The following is a 19750-nucleotide window of genomic DNA, read 5'->3' as shown; positions in this document are numbered from 1 at the left end:
ACACGCCCCCGCACGTGTGGCGAATTTTCAAGTCATACACGTGGACAACTTTGGGTGACGTGGAGCCCGTGTGGCCGTTAGGCATGCAGACGTGGGTAATTCTCGGCATGCACACGTGGATAATTCTCAACATGCCTCCGCACGTGTGGCGAATTTTCAAGCCATACAAGTGGATAACTTTGTGTGGCAAGGTCCCATTTTTTCCATGTGGGATGTATATATTCTCAACACGCCCCCGCACGTGTGGTGAATTTTCAAGCCATACACGTAGACAACTTTGGGTGACGTGGAGCCCGTGTGGCCGTGAGGCATGCACATGTGGGTAACCCGCTCTGATACCATGATAAAATAATCTGGGGTTTACACCCAAAACCAATTGGCAAATGTCTCATTTTCCCCATGTGGGATGTTATACATCTTTTCGCCACGCTCATTTCACACCCTAAAACTTAAAAGCCAACAGAGTAATCACTCCTATATGTATGGAAAGCTCTATAAATAAGTACAATTGATTCTTTCGATTTCATCCAATTTCGTTGTGCCTCCAAAATCCGATTAAAGTATGGAAGTAGTGATCCATTGTTAATTCGAAGCTTGTAAAACAAAAACACCTAAAAAAAAGTGTGTTTTTTAGGTGTTTTTGTTTCCAACAATCTAGACCTGTTTGGCACCAAAACCAGTTGGCTTGCAAACTGTCTCTTTTGAGCGAGTGATTGCGCAGGCGTGCCAGCACCGCGGGGTGCAGTCGTTGGGGTAGTCCCTTGACCTGACTTCTTCTTCAAGTGCTGTGGACGAGGAGAGCACCAACCTCGTCACAGGGTTCTTCTCTAGCCTTTCGGAAAAGGACTTTTGCCTTACGGATAAGGACTTTGGGTGTGATCTCTTCAGTCACCAAAATCGATACTTAGTATTGTAGACTAAGCAGAGCAATCACTGGGAAGTTTGGGAGAAAGCACGGGCTCGTGCTAAAGCGTGACTTTAGCTTCGCTGGGTTGCGAGGGCGTTACCCTTGCTTCGCTGGTAGTAACGGTGGCAGTTGCGCTAGCAGTCGGCTCTTGGGGAGACTAGGACTGATAGTACGGTCGCCGGGTTGATCTGGTGATGCTGACAGTCGGCTCTTGGAGAGACTAGGACTGGCGTGCGGTCACCGGGTTTCAACGAGGTTGAAGGTTTGCTCCGGGGAGGCTTTGTAATCGCTGGGATTGATTGATTTGAGAGAGGTCCTTCTTTTGTCCTTGAAACCTGGTATATATACCTAGGGTTTCGACTGTTCCTTGTCATAGAAGGGATATTGATTGAAGTTTCCTATTCAATCCTCGCTACCTGACTCCAATAAGGTTTCGTTTTCCTCATGGATCACGGAATGGGTGAAGATGAAACCCAAACCCGAGTAGGCTTATTTTTGGGCCGCAGGTATCGGCCCGTTCTGCTAAATCCACTAAAGGATCTTGCCAAAATTACTTTTGGGCTCAAACATTGCCCCCCAGGCCCCGATATCAGGCCCATATTTGTAACTGATTGAAGGGGACTAAAACGACACGTCTGATGATCAAAACGATGCAATTAATGAGGGTTGCGTCTATTCGCTTGGCAAAACGTCTTTTCGTCGCATCGTTTCCCTCACAAAATCTTTTATTTAAATACCGCAGCCACTCTAGGCCTGTCACATCAGAAACCCTTCCAGTCTCTTAAACCCAGAAAGACTCCTGCTCCAAAACCACTTTGTAGAAACCCAGAAATGGCTCCACCAAAGAAGGTGATCATCGATCAGGAAGAAGAACTCACTGATGGCATCGCTCGCACCTGGGGAGTCAACATCGGTGCCCGCTGTCGCGCTCATACTTCCGTTCAGAGACCTTTGCTTCTCAGGCTTTCAAACCATCACGCCGGGCTGGGTCCGACACCGCGAGACTCCATTCCTGACGACGCCGTCGTCCTCTATAGTCTGCCCATTCGTCGACCCGCCCAAGTCCTCCGGAGGACCCCTGCAGATTTCAGCAGTTGGAGTGCGCACAATCATCGAGCAAAAATAGGGCATTGGCCGTCCCACATCAATCCAGAGGAGCGTTCCTGGTACCGTGGAGTAAGAGCACGAGATTTGGCTCGCTGGGATAGGGCATGTATTACCCACACCATCGATCTATACTTTCGCCTTCCTCGCGGTGGGAATCGCTCACCACTTGCTGCCTTTCTTTGTTTTTGGCATACTGCCACCAACACCTTTGATTTTCGATTTGGCCAAATGAGTATAACATTGTTGGACATCCTTACCATTACTGGGTTACCCATCGATGGCGAGCCCTACCTGCATGGTCAATTCGATTCTGACACCTTCACCGCCACCATGGCCCAAACCGGTCGCAGTGCTCACAGCGGCTCCTATCCGCGGTGGGTAACCCACTATCGCAAAGAGCGCAATGCGACTGGTGGTATTGCTTTCCTTGAGTACTGGCTCTGCAAGTTCATTTTATGTACTTCTGCTTGTAAGCCCACTGGCGCTTGGACTCTTCTAGCAACGACCCTCTACAACGGCCGCCGCGTGGGGCTAGGACAACCAGCGCTGGGTGCCCTCTATCGCACTTTATACCAGGCCACAATGCATCCCTTCGAGACTAGCATTTCTGGCCCCTTTTGGATTCTTGACTTCTGGATCCAAACCTACTTTCCATTCTTCCGCCGCGACGACATTCCTCTATTACCACCATCTGATGCCCTTCTTGGTCAATGGTTTTGTCGTGAAGCGAGGTACATATCTCCACCATATTCTGAGTGCTTCTCATACTTGTATCTCCTGCATGAAATGTCGTACTGCGATTTAATACTTAGTAGGAGATTCCCCGCTCCTCTTGAAAATGGGTTCCTTCCCGGAGCACCTGGTTATAGCGATCGCGCGCGCTTGGCTTTTCGCCGCGCTATCTCCTGCTCAGATATTAGGCTCGCTGTTGATAAACTCACCTATAAGCTTTATGCTCCCAATTACTTTGCTCGCCAGTTTGGCCTCGTCCAATTGGTGCAATTTCCCCTCTATGATGCTTGGAACTACAACACTTCTTGGCGCCGGATTGGCCCCTTAACTGGACCTCCGCCCGAACAAAGCATGCTCGCGCTGGTCGATCTCCCTGACTGGGCGGCTGATATCGTCCCCATAGACGGGACCGCTGAAGATTATGATCAATGGTGGAGGGAAGTCTCTGTTAACTGCTGGAGGCAAAGAGACGACGAACTCTTCGCGGCCATCTTCGAAGAACTGAGATATCCTTACGATGTTAACTCGCTCACTTCCATGAAAATGAAGAAAGACCTCCACCACCTGAACCGGCTCCGCGACCCACGCGAGCCCCACGCTTGGTTCAGGTTGGAATTGCAATTCGCGAGCCTCCTCCAGAGGTAAGTTCATATTCGTTGTTTCCTTGATCATTTTCAACTTCAAACTCTTAACTCAAAGTTCATAACAGGGGCGCGCACCGCCTTCAAGCCATCGCGCCGCAGGTGTTCCTTCAGCCACTGGCCCGGCCGCTAAACAGAAAGCAAAGCTGAGCAAGCTTGAAGTAGAGGACTCCTCCTCTGATGATGATGATCCTCAAACTGTAAGGACTTTCTTCTCAACACGCATAATTTGGCAGCCTTCTCAAATTCTAATTTGGTTTGTTTGCCAGATCGCTGCTGCTTTGGCACGCAAACGCAGTCGCGCTGAATTCCGGACTGGTCCTTGGGCAACAGATGAACCAGTCGCTGATCGATCGGAAATATTCCTCTCTAAAGTGGGTATTGACACTTTGTTTTGCCATATATGACAACTTTTCTCTGCTTCAGGTTCGTCGTAGGCAAGTTGGAGAAGGCTCTTCTGCCGCCAGCGAGGGTGTATCTGGCACGCCAGCCCAAGAAAACACTGATGATCCTCCCTCTGCAATCAATGCTGCAAGCAACATGCAGTTGGTTGTAGTTTCGGCGCAAGTCATAGACGACAGTTCGCATGAGCCTGAAGAAAGTCTGCCACTTCTCCATATTCCCCCCGAGCAACCACTTCTCCTTCTAGAATCAGGAGTACCCGACTCAGTTCCAACTTCCGGTGAGCCTGCCCCAATATCAACAGCAGATTCCCGCGAGCTACCAGCTGAAGAGGTACTTCTTTTAACCAGAAGTTTTATCTTTACCTTTGATTTGGTTATTCTGAAGATGTTTCTTTCCAGGGTCCAAATGCAGAAGCGGTAGTCAGAGAAATAGCGGATGAGGCTCCTGCTGAACCTGCTCCCAATGTGGTTGGTGAAGAACCTGCTCCTCATGCCCCCCAAGTCATTGAAGTCGAGGAGATAAGAGTACTGCCTGAGCCAATGCCAGAGGCAGTACCTGTTGCGGAGCCTCTTGAGGCCCCTGTTGCTGAGCAAACTACTCCGTCCACTTTAGAACGGTTAGCTCGCGTGCTTGAAGTGACCCCACATGGGGTTGTAGACGACGCCAGAGAAGGGCTTCGCCGCCTCTTGGGCCCTGACATTTTAATTCCTGGGGCGCCCGCGAAAGTTTTGGAATATCTGAGAGTGCTTCTCCGCGAGGGCGCCGTCTCTGAAGATCAATTTCGCGAGGTTGACCAGCTGTTGCAGCAACTCCCACAAGGGCTCAATGAGAGGGCGGTCGCGAGCGCTCAAGCCAGGCAGACCGAAGCACACTACCAGGCCCTTACTCATCGAACAGACAACGCGCGCGATTTCTTAGGTGACCAAGCTGACCTCATCAGAGATCTGACGATCAAGAGGAACCATTTAAGGTCCCAGATTCAGGCCCTTCAGGCCCGGTTGACTGATGTCACTGCTAGGCTCGTCCATGCGGAGCCTCAATTAGAACAACCCCTTGCTGCCTTCGAGGTGTTGTCCCAAGAACTGGCTCAAGCTCGAGTAGCTGCCCAACAAGCCGCACAAGCCGCCGCGGATGCTAGTTTTCGCCTGGATAAGCTCTTTCTTCGCTTGACCCATGCAGGTCGAAGACTTCTGGGCCTCTGATATTCTAATCCCAAGCCCATATTTGTACGAACAATATAATTATTAATAATCTAAATATTTAGCCCACATTGCTTGGCCCAAATATCTGTTCAACTTATTTTTCAAGCAATTTAGCATTTAACTTGCTTTTATTGCCTTTGAAACTGTTTTGCAAAGATAATCTCGAAACAAAGCGGTTACCTCCTTGGAAACTGTCCCGCTTCCCACGCGCTTTCAATTATCTCCATTTCCGAGATCTTTGCATTCAATTCCAACGATACTCATATTGATGGCACTGAACATATTCCAACTGCCCATCGCGCAATCAAGACCACTGAGACTGGTCCTATAAATACCTGCACTTCGAGGAGAAAAAACTCAAGCAAATATGGCCTCGCCAGTAATAGTTTCACAAACCCTACTTCTCTTCCTTTTGTTTCTGAAATCTTCTCCTCACGATCTCAGCCTCAACCTCAAATCCTTAGGTTTTATGGCTTAATCTCACTGCCTGGGTAGGTCTTATGGCCTAATCTCAGGTCCATCCGCATGTCTTTGGTCTCTGGGAATCCGGCTGGGATTCTTCGGTTTCCAATAGGCCGAAGAACACGCGGCGCTCCTAACGCGGCGGAACCTGATTCTGAGGGATCCCTCTCCTCAGATTTCTCGCGTTGGAGCAAGCGGAAGAAGGGAGGAAGGCCACTCGAGGCCGACTGTTCTTCTTTCGCAGCCTACCTCCGGGAACAGACTGTCAGACTTCTGTCATTCCCCTGGAGGTAGATGTGGTTGTGAGTCGCGCTCTCCTGCAAACCATCTCCATCTCGGAGGGTAATCCACTAGAAGGTTTAGGATGGATTATTTCCTTCCATCTGCCTCCAGTACAAATGAGAGCAGCTGTGACTCACATCAAAGGAGCATGTGGGTGAAGAGAGGAAGAGTATTCATGACCAAAGCTCAACCACCCCCTTTTTTACCACAAGATCACAAGATCCAGAAATTTTCAGCAGATCTACAACTCTTATGATTATTAAGCCACTTTTGGCCTTGTAAACCGCAAATGTAATCATCTTGATTTGTAATGCTTCTGGCCGCAAAGCCACTTTATGAATGAAAGTTTCTGAATATTCTTCAAAAAACTGTTATAAAATAAGGCCTCATGTATAGGCCATTATATATATATATATTCTCGACACATATTGTCTATGAATTTGAAAATGTAAACTGTTCACCAAAATAAGGCCTCATGTATAGGCCATTACATATAATTCTCAACACATGTTGTCAAGGGATTCTGTAAAATAAATGTATAGAGTGTTGCCCCCCTAGTATTCGTAGGCGAAGCAAATCCATGAAACAAAGGCCACAGGAAAGGCCTAAAGGGATGATGGGAGCCGAGGAAGACTATGGTTGCCCCCCAGTCTGGAAAGAAAGAGGATCTGGAGGATCCTCGTATTCCCAAACACTAGGGTAATACTTCTTCAGGAAGCGTCCGTTAATGGGATTGCGGTGGATGGCGCCGTCCAAATCCTTGAGATGGAAAGCCCCGCGCTCCAGAATGCGGTGAACAACAAAGGGTCATTCCCATCGCGGAGTCCATTTACCGCGACCAGTCAATTTCTCGCCAAAAGGCAGAACTGCTTTCCAAACAAGGTCGCCTTCCTTGTAACTGCGGCCACGCGTCCTCTTATCATAGGCGCGGGCGATACGCTGTTTCTCCATCACTAAAGTGTCCAAAGCCGCTAGGCGCTGCTCGCTCAAGTCCTCATGCTCTTGCCACATTGCTTGAACATAATCTTCGCCAATCAGGTGATGCTGATCCTGGACGCGCAAGGATTGAACGTTGAGTTCTAGGGGTAAGACTGCGTCATGCCCAAACATTAGTGCATAGGGTGTTGTAGCAGTAGGGTTTCTCTTGGATGTGCGATAAGCCCAAAGAGTCTCATACAACGTTGTGTGCCACAAGCGAGGGTTTTCAGCAAGCATCTTCTTGATAATGGTGATAATAATCTTGTTACTGGCCTCTGCTTGACCATTGGACTGGGCATAATATGGTGTACTGTGGACAAACAGGATGCCCAAGTAGTTGACGAGCTTCTCTACCGCACCGCCCATGAACGCTGCCCCCCTGTCTGAGACAAGCACTTCAGGGATGCCAAACCGGCAAATGATGTTCTGAAAAATAAATTGTCTAATAGTGACACCTGAAGCCTCTGTCAAAGGCTCAGCTTCGACCCATTTGGTAAAGAAATCAGTGGCCACAATGATGAACTTGTGTTGGAGGGAAGAATGAGGGGAATCATCCCAATCAAGTCCAATGCCCAGCCTCGTGCAGGACAAGGCTTGATAATAGGCTGCATGGGAATGTTGGGAACGTGTTGCACCGGACCATGTGCCTGGCACTCTTGACATCCTTTCGCGAACGTGATACAGTCCTTCAAAATGCTGGGCCAATAATAACCATGTCTGCGAATAAGCCAGCGCATCTTGGGACCCGCTTGATGGGCGCCACATACTCCTGCATGTGTTTCTCGCATTAAGCGCTTTGCTTCGCGGCCATAGACACATCAGAAGTCTATGCCATCTTCCCCACGTCGTCGCAACTCGTCACTCCTGAGGAAATAGTTTAAGGCAAGAAAACGTATCTTCCTGTCTGTCGTAGGGTCTGGTTGCTTGAGGTAACTGATCAATGGAACTCGCCAATCGACGTCAATAGGCTCCAGGACTGCGACTACCGGATCGTCTAGCGGGTCAAGCCGCGCAAGCCACGAAGGCAACGTGCGACGTTCGACTTTCAGAATGCGCTCGCGAACCCCATACTTCAATGTGATGCCTGTAGCCAGCTGCGCAATCTCATTGGCCGCAAAATTGCGCTCGCGAGGTATGTGTTCCAAATCCGCGTCATCGAATTGATCCAAAAGCTCGATGGCGCGATTCAAATAAGGAATGAGCAGACAGCTTACGCACCTGTACTTCTCTTGGAGCTGACTTATCACGAGCAGAGAGTCACCGCGTACCTGAACGTCCCTCACTCCCAATTCCAGTAACACCTCTAATCCAATGATAAGGGATTCATACTCGGCTTGATTATTTGTGCACTTGAACTCCAATTGGAAAGAATAAGAGAAACGATCACCTGCTGGGTTTTCCAGTACAACCCCTGCCCCTGCTAATGTTTCGGTTCTGGAACCATCAAAAAATAATACCCAGGGTTGCAAGGAGATTGTAGCTTGATGCCAGATGGCATATTCTGGGATGCGCGCCAAATCTGGTCGAATTGCGGTAGCGGTAGCTATCTCTAACTCCTTCACTGGGGGAATATCCAGCATAGAGTGATGGGCCAGAAAGTCTGCAATAGCCTGTCCCTTCACTGCACTCTGTGGAACGTATTGTAGCGAGAATTCAGATAGAGCTAATACCCACTTGCCAATGCGTCCTCTCAGGATAGGTCGCAACAACATGTACTTGACCAGGTCAGTTTAAGCGATGATGCGCGTAGTAAAGGATAACATGTAGTGTCGCAATTTGCACGCGGAAAAGTACAGCGTGAGACACAGCTTTTCCATAGGAGTATACCTTGTCTCGCAATCCGTAAGTGTCCGACTGAGGTAAAAGATGGCATGCTCGACACCTCCCTCATCATCTTGGGCAAGTAGGCTACCAATGGAAGCCTCAGCTGCTGAAAGGTATAGCTTCAATGGGAATCCAGCGCGAGGAGGAACAAGCACTGGTGGGCTTGCTAAATAGGCCTTAATCTTGTTAAAAGCCTCTTGATGTTGAAATTCCCAGACAAACTCTTTCTGTCCTTGCAACTTCAGCAGTGGAGAAAAGGGCTGGATCTTACCTGCAGAGTTAGAGATAAAACGTCGCAGGAAGTTAATTTTACCCAGCAAGCGTTGTAGCTCCTTCTTCGTTGGTGGAGGGGAAGCGTTGATGACTGCGTTTGCTTTATCTTCAGGGACCTCAATTCCCCTTTGATGGACAATGAATCCCAAGAAATCTCCTGCTTGAACCCCAAACACGCACTTGGCGGGATTCATCTTAAGTTTGTGTTGTCGCATGCGCTCGAAGACTTTCCTGAGGTCTGTGATGTGATCCCCTTTCTTCTTAGACTTCACCACCACATCATCTATGTAAACCTCCAAAATCTTTCCCAGGATATCGTGGAAGATCAGGTTCATGGCTCTCTGATAAGTAGCCCCAGCATTCTTCAGCCCAAAAGGCATAACCACATACTCGAAAACGCCCGCGAACCCAGGACACCTGAAAGCGGTTTTATGTCTATCCTCCTCGGCAACTGGAATCTGATGATACCCTGCGGTGCCATCCATAAAGGACAACAACTCATGTCCTGCCACGGCGTCTACCAACATATCCGCCACCGGCATGGGGTAAATATCTTTAGGGGTCGCGAGATTGAGGTCTCTGTAATCCACGCAGACCCTCATCTTACCATTCTTCTTGCGAACAGGTACTATATTGGAGAGCCACTGATTGTACTTGGCCACCCTGATAATGCCTGATTTATGCATTTTCTCGACTTCCTCCTTGACGAGAACTTGCGTTTCTGAATTCATTCTTCGCGGTTCTTGCTTCACAGGCCTCTTGTCAGGGAGTGTTGGCAGCTGATGGCAAACCAAATCCTGTGACAGGCCGGGCATATCTTCATATTTCTCTGCAAAGCAGTCTTTGAACTCCAGTAATAGCTCAATAAGCCTCTGCTTTTCGCTAGGCTCTAAGTAAGCGCTGATAGCCACTTCCATAGGCTCAGCTGTTGTTCTGAGATTGACCTTCTCAGTAGGGTCTCTGACCTTAGGGGGTGTATCGTCCAGCGCTGCCGGAGCGAGCTGAATTTCGACCTCATCTGCGTGATCAAGATCAGAGAATTCTTCATTGACAGTTTCTAAGGTTGCGATTCGATCATAGGCCTCTCTTTCCACTAAGTATGATGATAATCGTTCATACAACGAGTGAAGGGCCTCTATCCCTTCCTCCGGAAGGTCGTAATCCATTAATCGTTCAAGGGTTTGGGCACAGCGTGGCCAGGCCTCTCTAGGCCCTCCTTTGCGAGCGTGAGCCCCCACTGTGCCAAATCAGAGGCTGTCACCCCTGTGGGGCGGCCTTTGTTATCGATGCCACTCACCTGCAATGGAGTAATAGGCTCCAAGTAATACCTGGCATCTACGTAATTCGCGGACACTGGGAATGGACGAGGGTCCGCTTTGATCACCTCAGCCTTATCTGTTTCCCTGTTCCACATAACGAGTTCCTGATGGAGAGTTGACGGAACACAATAGCTCCGGTGGATCCAGTCTCTGCCCAGAATAGCGCTATAAGCTGCATAACAATCTGTCACAAAGAAAGCATAAACCCCCTCTGCAGGGCCGACCTTGATGCGCAAGAAAAGTAACCCTAAAGTCTTTGTCACGGTCCCCGCGAAGTTCTTGAGTGTAAGGGATGTAGACTGGATCTTCTCTTTCTTGATCCCGAGCAAGTGCATGGTCCTGGTAGTGATGACGTTCACGGTAGCTCCGGTGTCAACCATGATCTTGCTAACTTTGGTACCGCCAACTTCTGCTGTTATGTATAGAGGTCGCATGTGTTGGACCATAGCAGGTGTTGGCCTGGTAAAGCTCATGAAGAATTCGCTGCTGTTAGCATCTTCTGTTTCAAGAAAGACAGCCTCTTCTACAGGTGCCGTAACTGCTGAAGTAATCTGCAAGGGTTGTGCGCTACTTTCCTCAGCTTCCACGCAATCCTGCGCGGCGACGGGAAGTGCATACCTCGCGAGTAGTACGTAAACCATGTTGCAGGACGTATCAGTTATAACTGTTTCATCCATGCCCTCATCTAGGTCCAACTTGAGTGCGTTGACAGGGATGTCAGTGTTGAACTGCTTAGCCAGCCGGTCCACCAACGATTCTTCAGTGAGACCTTTTACCTCACATTGCTCATGTTCCTGCATTCCGGTAACCCGCTTAGGAGAAATTGACTTTGGCTCCTTGACTACATTCAACTAAGAAGGGATGACTACTACACTCTGGACCTGTTTGGGTTTCCACTGTAAAGTGTCGGAAGTCCTGTCCTTGCCCCCCAGTCTTTCAAAAACTGAGGATTTGACCTCCGGGTCTTCACGAAACAGTTTGCGTCTGACAGGTGGTCGTCTAGTTGGCGAGCTCACCTTTCGAGCTGGGGGAGGTCTCCTTTCGTTGGTGATCCTGCAAAAAACACTAGGCTTTGATGCCCCTGTTACCGAGCTCGCTTGCTTCTGGAAGCTACGGGGAGTTATTAATGGTTTAGCAGCTAGCGCCTCCATCTCTTTCTGATATTGCTCAGGTGATTTGACCAACTGCGACGGTTTGATCAGGCCCTGGTCGAGAGCCTCTAGCGCGCACTTGGCTTCTCCAAACCTGCGCTGCAGTTTCCTCTTCCTGGAAGGACTTATCTCCACTGCCTTTCCCTTCTCCCGTGTGTACCACTTAACTTCCTTGATGGTGGCGGTGGAAACAGGTGGAATATAGGGCTTAGTCAGAGCGTCTTGGTGCTTGATCTTAGTCTGCTCCTCTTGTTTTCTATCCACCGCGGCCGCTCTCAGCTTCTTGAAAAGATTGGAATCCTTTGGAGATGGCGGTGGTTCCACTTTCTCCTTTTCTCTTAGGCTGGCAGGTTGATAGTTTCGCGATGGCGAAGCCCACTTGATGGACGGGAGAGAACCAAAACGAAATGTCTGCTCGACTTCTTCGTGTGACACTTGAATGCCACATTCTTCCTTGCATCGCGAGCATATGACCACAGATGAAGCTTGGCCTGCTGGTTCAGCCTTTCTCTTTGTAGGGATCTTGTCGTCATCAGCTTGGACTCCTTTCCCCTTTGTGCTCAAATCCAGGGTTGGTTTCCTGTGGTGCTGCTTGGCCCAGTTCACATCGACCATGTTGATCCCGGTGTCAGGAAAAGGGTTCAAGTCAACGAGCGCTGCGGCCATTACTGGAGCTTCCACCTGCAAACTGCCATTATTAAGCCATACCTGAATCTGGTCTTTGAGCTTCACACAATCAGCTGTATTATGATTCCACAGGTTGTGAAATTTGCAGTATTTCTTCCCTTTCAGCTGCTCTGGTCGCGGAAAAGGTCCAAAGTTGGTCTTCACCATCTTCGCGGTGATCATCTCATCTAGAATCTCATGTGCCTTATTGGCATCATATGTATATGTCGCGAATTCAGGTTTAGTGAAGGCCATTGACTTGAGCTTGACAGGCTCCTTGGAGATTTTCAATTGTTTCAAGGCTGGATTCTTCCTCCCTGTCAGCTCATAAGCAGCGATATCATTATCCTCTTCTTCATCTTCTTCCTGCACTAGCTCTTCTTCATGATGATGGTAATAAGGATCATAGGTGGCTGGCTGGTAATGCAGGGCTGCAACTGTGCGATGCTTTCCTGGCACATATGTCCCTTTAGACGCATTCTTTCTTGCATCAGTTTCCCTAAGAAGATGTTCAAAGCTGCCTACTTCTGTGATAAGCTCTCCCATTGACTGGATCATGCTGCCATGTTGTTTCTTTCGCTGGCGAGGCTCCAGTCCCTTGATCGCCAACTTGATCAACTCTTTCTCAGGCAGGATCACGTTTAGTTTGGCCTTCTGAATCTGGAAGCGCTGAAGGTATGCGACTGCAGACTCAGTAGGTTGCTGGGCCATCTGAGTGAGAGAAGCCAAATCCACCTCAGGCTCGATGGCTCCAAAAGTTTCTCGGAAGAGCTTTTCCATTGCGGGCCAATCTGCCACTGTCCCTGGTCGGAGTTTGGAAAACCACCTAAAAGCAGCTCCAGAGAGAGAGGTGCCAAAGATCCTGCACTTGAGGATATCATCGTTCTGGTACTGGCCGCATTGCACCTTGAACCTGGCCAAGTGGGTTATTGCATTCTCGGTGTCCTCCCCTGAAAAAGTAGAAAATATGATATTTTTATAGCCTCTAGGGAAAGGCGCGAGCATTATATGCGGCGGGAAAGGTCCCTCATAGACCCCATCCATATGGGCCCTAGGGTTAGCCAGTCTGATCATCTCCTCTACCTCTTCTCGTCTCACATATTCTGGACCCGGAGGAGGAGGAGGAGGTGTCGCCACTGTATGGCGAACAGCCTGCACAGGTGTTGCTTGGTTTGCAGCTGCTGTCCCTCCTCTTATCTGTACAACGCGGGTTGTAGCTGGTTGTTGAAGAGTTACGGCTGGCATAGGCATCTCTTTTGCCAAAGCTGTTATTTTGACCGGATTACCAGCTTGGTCAATCCCATAATAGCTTCCCGGCAGCTCTTGATATACGTTCTCTGCTCCATCGCTGTCGTACTGAACGAACACGGCGGAGTCGGACGAAGTTTCAACACCCTTTGATGCCTGCTGCTTCTGTCTAGCAGTCTGCCCACCTGACAGCGTGGTCTTTTCCTTGCTGCCGCCAATGACCAGGGCTTGTTCCTTACCTCTCAATTGCGTGGCAGCGGCGGTTGCAACAGGCGCAACGGTATTGCTGCTAACCTTCTCGCGCTGATTTGGCGGCACATATTTGCCTGAACCGGATGGTTGGCCAAGGGAACCAAGGATAGCGTTAGGATCTCCTAACGTCTTATTCAACACTTCTTTGGCTTGGTTCAACTCAGCTCTTTGCATGGCTACCTCGGTTGCGAGAGTCGCTCCATCTTTGCGAAGACCTGCCATGTCTAACGCTGTCTGCTTGGTATGGTTTGCAAGAGCGTCAATGATTTTTTTCTGCTGCTGACTCTGGGCATCTGCGATGCTTGTAGCATGAGCCCTTAATGCACCCTCAGTTTGTGACATTAGTTGCTCAGTTTCCACAGCTTGTTGGGAAATACGCTGGTTTATTTCGCGTAAGATCTTGTCTGTTTTCGCGTTTTCCCTTTTCAGATCAGCAGCCATCTTCCTGCGATGGTTTTCAATATTTTCCGAGATGATCGCACATGCAACCTCGACAGTCGCTCCCTCTAGAATAGGCTTCTCAACGAAAGCCTCTTCTTCTTCACTCCCCACTGTATTGGAGACAGTGGCGGTGATAGGCTCACTGGCCTGATTAGTAGTGACAGTTTGACCTTTAGCAACGGTCGAGTGATCCTCTCCCTGTTCAGTTGACATATCGGAGAATTGGAGATGAAGAGAGAATCTTTGAGTCACTTGTTCTTCAGAAAGACCACGACAATCCGCGCGAGGATGCGGTTTGTAACTGGAGGTCTTATGCTTGGAGCAGTTAGCGTAGCCCTTTTTGTAAGGGTTTTCGCTTGACTTCCCAATGGCTAACGTTCACGAAGAGACACTTAGTTGGTCCCACTGGGCGTGCCAAAATGTTTGGCACCAAAACCAGTTGGCTTGCAAACTGTCTCTTTTGAGCGAGTGATTGCGCAGGCGTGCCAGCACCGCGGGGTGCAGTCGTTGGGGTAGTCCCTTGACCTGACTTCTTCTTCAAGCGCTGTGGACGAGGAGAGCACCAACCTCGTCACAGGGTTCTTCTCTAGCCTTTCGGAAAATGACTTTTTCCTTACGGATAAGGACTTTGGGTGTGATCTCTTAGGTCACCAAAATCGATACTTAGTATTGTAGACTAAGCAGAGCAATCACTGGGAAGTTTGGGAGAAAGCACGGGCTCGTGCTAAAGCGTGACTTTAGTTTCGCTGGGTTGCGAGGGGGTTACCCTTGCTTCGCTGGTAGTAACAGTGGCAGTTGCGCTAGCAGTCGGCTCCTGGGGAGACTAGGACTGATAGTACGGTCGCCGGGTTGATCTGGTGATGCTGACAGTCGGCTCTTGGAGAGACTAGGACTGGCGTGCGGTCACCGGGTTTCAACGAGGTTGAAGGTTTGCTCCAGGGAGGCTTTGTAATCGCTGGGATTGATTGATTTGAGAGAGGTCCTTCTTTTGTCCTTGAAACCTGGTATATATACCTAGGGTTTCGACTGTTCCTTGTCATAGAAGGGATATTGATTGAAGTTTCCTATTCAATCCTCGCTACCCGACTCCAATAAGGTTTCGTTTTCCTCATGGATCACGGAATGGGTGAAGCTGAAACCCAAACCCGAGTAGGCTTATTTTTGAGCCGCAGGTATCGGCCCGTTCTGCTAAATCCACTAAAAGATCTTGCCAAAATTACTTTTGGGCTCAAACAAGACCTGCAATTATGGGACTATGGAGCTCATCGATTATCAAAGTTTTTATCAAAGTTTGTTTAAATTTTCCATTGCTATATAGAATATTCTCTAATTCGGTCCTCTATCGTGAAACTAATGCTTCATTATGCTTGCATCTTCTTTCATGTATCTGCATCTGTATCAATTGAACCATGACAGGGTGATATGAAGCAGAATGAAACCATTCTTCAAGCCTCATAGAGCATTCCAACCTCGATACGCTGACGCAGTGGCACCCCAAGAGCAGGCAGAGCAGACCTACAGTTACTGTGCAGAACTTCATAAAATGCGAGCATAATTTTATCAAACCAGCCACAACTCTTGCTAATATAAAACCTCGTCTTTCCTCGAATATGAACTATTCCAGCACTCATTGCTTCTTCCAAATTAGACATCTCTTGTTGGATCTCTGCAGGATCAGATGGCCGACAGCCCGAGCTGTCCTGTATATGTGCCAGCAAACTATTTGTAACTTGGCTGACAAAATCTTCTCCTTCGAGGTTTAGGGGATCTGCATAGCCATACTGAATAACACACCCATAAACCCCTTTCAGGCCAAGTTTGCTGATAACAATCCTCTCATGAGGAGCAACCTTAGGAACCAATAAGTATCGAAGAGCAGTGAACATGGTGACCTGGTAAAGGGATTTCATGTTTTTAATATAGTGTCCGAGAATCGGAGTAAGCCCGTCTTGAATGTTGGAGTAAAACAAGCAGAATCCAGGAACCCTTTGAACACTGGGATTAGATAATAGCAGTCCAAGTTTGTCTAGGGTTATTTTGTGAGTCAACTCGTACTCTATCTTCCTTTGTCTTCCATAGTACCAACCGAACATAATGAAGGCAAGGATAAAAGATATGGCAAAAGGAATCCATCCACCTTCAGTGATCTTGGTGAACACTGCACTCACATAAACGCCTTCCATCACAAAGAAGATAGAGAAGTAGAGAGCCACCAGCACCGGTGGTGTTCTCCATATTATGACCATTACCAGTGTTAGTAATATTGTGGTGATGAGCATGACTAAGCTGACAACAACACCTGAAACAAGATTTTGTTGCAATAATTAGAGATTAGTGACTCTTGAAGAGAAATCTAAATAATGGACAGCTTCGAGTTTAACATACCAAATGCATTTCCTATGTCTTTTCCATCCCCAAATATAAGTATGACAGCAACACAGAGAACCATGAGAATGTAATTGACTTCAGGGGAGTAAACCTCGCCTTCTTTGCTAGGGGATGTGTGCACAACCTTCACTCGAGGGAAATAATCAAGTACTACAGATTGCTTGATTACCGAAAATGTGGCTGATATCAGAGACTGGCTTGCAACTATTGCAGCTAATGTAGATATGATAAAGATAGGCCAGTAGATAGTAGTTGGTATAAACTTATAGAATCCATCATTATGATCATTTGGATTCTTGATCAGGTATGCTGTCTGCCCCGCATATGTCAGAACCAGAGAAGGATAAATGGTAAACAAGAAAGCTATCTGTTAAGGAAAACACATCAGAATTACAGAAGGAAAAATATAGGGAACCTTAAAAGACAGAAATAATGTTGAAACTAAACCTGAATGGAGCTTCGGTTGAAATGACCAAGATCTGCAAACAATGCCTCGGACCCTAAATAAGAGAGGTGACAAGGATTAGATAATTACTTTATACACTGCAACGTACATGAAATAGTATCTGCATGATCATTTTCACCATTTTCTGCATTCAATTAGTCCAGTTTTGTTTGTGTAGTTGAGATTAAGGATCACTTAATATCTAAAAGCACATGATCCACATATAATCAATTCTATTTTCTCCACTAAATAATCATGTAAAATACGCTAACATGATATTCACCTGTGATGCAAAGGACAGTTCCACTAAGCAACAACCAGCCTTCCTTACCGTTTCTCCAAAAGAAACGGAAGATATAGTGTGGTGATATGGCCTTGAATATGCTTGGATAATGACTTATGATGCTATAAATTCCTACGAGCGGGGTACTCAAAGTCCATGCACCCATAATATATGGGGGAAAATAGGAAGCTCACTCGAGATGTACCAAACTTTTGTAATAAAAAAAGAATGATAAGGACTACTGCAGAAAGCGCTTCCACAACAGCTGCAACATATAAACAAAAAGAAAATTCATATAGATAGATTAATATTAACTTAAAGAAGTCAATATCATTTAACCACTAAGGCTATCCCCTTGCAACATCCCTTTTTCATTTCATTCCACCTCCATAGTATCTCTTTTATCTGTTTGTTCTTTCTATCTAGTTTAAGATTGTTGTCACCAACATCTACTGCATAACATAATATGATTCTCTTCCCAATACTTATAAGTTGAATTAAAATAATACTTCCAAACAACTTGGACATCTAAGGATTCCTATACTCCCTAATTGTATCACATTTCCAATGACAGAAATGGATACTTACATGATTTGATAGATGGAAAAGGTGCCCTTACTCCATCTATTGCTGACAAGACTGGAAATACATTGATTGTAAAAGTTAAAAGAATTCAATTTATTTTGTCAAGGCAATAGAACAACGAACGCATAGGGAAATAAGTACCAGATATTGCAGGTGTAAGAATGCCATCTCCAATAACCATGCACATGCCTAACATGGCAATAAAAAGCAATAATCTTCTAGCAACTATACTTTTCTTGAAAAATTTTGCAAGCCTACTCTGATTTTCAGTGCCCTCATCATAGATAGAGTGTGAAAGACTTGAGTTTGGATTTGAAGGTCTTGAAGAGAGGATTCCAATATTCATATTCCTGCAAAGTAATGAATACAAGGCAAAAGTCCCACCTGCAAGCAATCAGTGTCCCACAACTCAAAACTTAAAACTTTCAGAGATCAGTGAATTGGATAGCATTAGCAATGTATGTCCAAGAAATCAATATAAGCCTATATGTACCTTCGCCTTGATCATCGGCTTTGAGAGCAATGCCAGCATATTTGACAACCCCAATGAGGGTAAGAGTCCAAAACATAATGCTGTAAATGCCCAAATAGTCATCTTCGGTCGGAGACTTGAGTGGCATGGAAGGGTACACATACAGTGGGGATGTAACAAGTCCTCCAAACACTACTCCCAGTGTCTTGTATGCAAGTAGCAAATTCTCCCTTCTACCTTTTCCCTGAATCAAATTAACCAGTTTTTTTTTTTTTTTTTGAAAGAATACAAATTAACCAGTTATTCATAAGAACAAACATAATTCCCCACATCACTTAACCACAAAATTAAACTTGGCAGCGAAAGTAAACAAAGAAAATGAACACACAAAACAGATCCCAACTTGGCTAAACCCTGCCTAACCCTGAAATATTGAGTTGGTTATATGGATACATATCAACAGAGCTGAAATTTATAAACAACAATCCATATATATATATATATATATATATATATATATATATATATACAGATTCAATCCAGAGCGGAGCTCCGCTTTGAAATTAACGTGTGAAGTTCGAGTTTTGGTCCACTTTTCGGTCGCATATCCACATCTCGACCGTTCAATTTTAAGGTACTAGTGTATAGATTATCTCTGCAAATTTTCAGCCAAATTGATTATCGTTAAGGTATCTAACTCGCTTAAACCAATGGACGGACTGAATCTGTCAACCTGAACCGTACTAGCTTTAAGGCAATTATCAATGCCTTAACGATCATCATTTTAGCTGAAAATTTGCAGAGACGATCTATACACTAGTACCTAAAAACTGAACGGTCGAGATGTGGATATGCGACCGAAAAGTGACCCAAAACTCGAACTTCACACATTAATTTTCAAAGCGGAGCTCCACTCTGGATAGAATCTGTATATATATATATATATATATATATATATATATATATATATATATATCAATTTCATGTATAAAAGAAAAGAGCATGCAGAGATAGAAAGCTGGGAAATCTAAACCAATATAAATATATTAATAAGGCCACGTTTGGCACACCTGACTGGAATGGATTGGCATCGATGACTGACTTGGATTAGATTGGATTTTAAAATCTCAATCTTACTTGGTGTTTGGACTTTGGAGCAATAGTTGGATTGGAAATTGGATAACTAAAAATTAAAGAAAATAAGAAGCTCAGCTCAGCTTAGCCAAAAATTGTTTGGGAGCAACAATGAGCAATTGAGCACAATTAGACCAAGAAAAAGACTTGGCAGTTGGTACTTGGTACCTTTGGCTTCTCCCACACACTGTCAATTGCTCGATTTGAGTGAAGAGTTGAAGCTGAAGAGCGAGCTCCACTGCCTCAACAACAATGGCGAAAATCACAAATCCTCTCATCCCTGCAAATCAAACACATCAAGCAGAAGCAGATGAACCACCTCCAGACTTCGATCCCGAAACCATGCGAGGCCTCCTCCTCCACCTCTTCCTTCTCCCCCCTCAAAATCGCGTCTTTCAATTTGTCCGCCACCATCAAGGCCGCTCGACCACTTTCGCCACCGCGACTCCGACGCTAGCAGCCGCCCATAACCCTCGTTGCATTCTTCGGCGTCAACAGCACATTCCGGCGACTCTCATCTTCTCTGATCGCTCTCGTGATCGTCGAATCAGAA

The 19750-nt window shown here is 46.7% G+C and overlaps 1 protein-coding gene across 1 annotated transcript; it reads right to left on the bottom strand.

The window, feature by feature from the left end:
- Positions 1 to 432: 432 nt before the first annotated feature.
- On the bottom strand, positions 433 to 19307 carry LOC133710041 (probable potassium transporter 17). Its single transcript, XM_062136014.1, is given in 10 exon segments — positions 433 to 660; positions 15130 to 16189; positions 16276 to 16645; positions 16726 to 16778; positions 17007 to 17178; positions 17180 to 17271; positions 17595 to 17645; positions 17733 to 17975; positions 18085 to 18307; positions 19134 to 19307. Coding segments are annotated over 9 exon segments (2079 nt in total). The 5' UTR covers positions 19155 to 19307; the 3' UTR covers positions 433 to 660; positions 15130 to 15335.
- Between the last annotated feature and the right edge of the window lie 443 nt (positions 19308 to 19750).

This window comes from Rosa rugosa, chromosome 5 (genome assembly GCF_958449725.1).
Source record: "Rosa rugosa chromosome 5, drRosRugo1.1, whole genome shotgun sequence".
Taxonomy (NCBI): domain Eukaryota; kingdom Viridiplantae; phylum Streptophyta; class Magnoliopsida; order Rosales; family Rosaceae; genus Rosa; species Rosa rugosa.
Note: the sequence above shows the minus strand (reverse complement) of the source record. Positions and strands in the feature narration are given on the sequence as shown.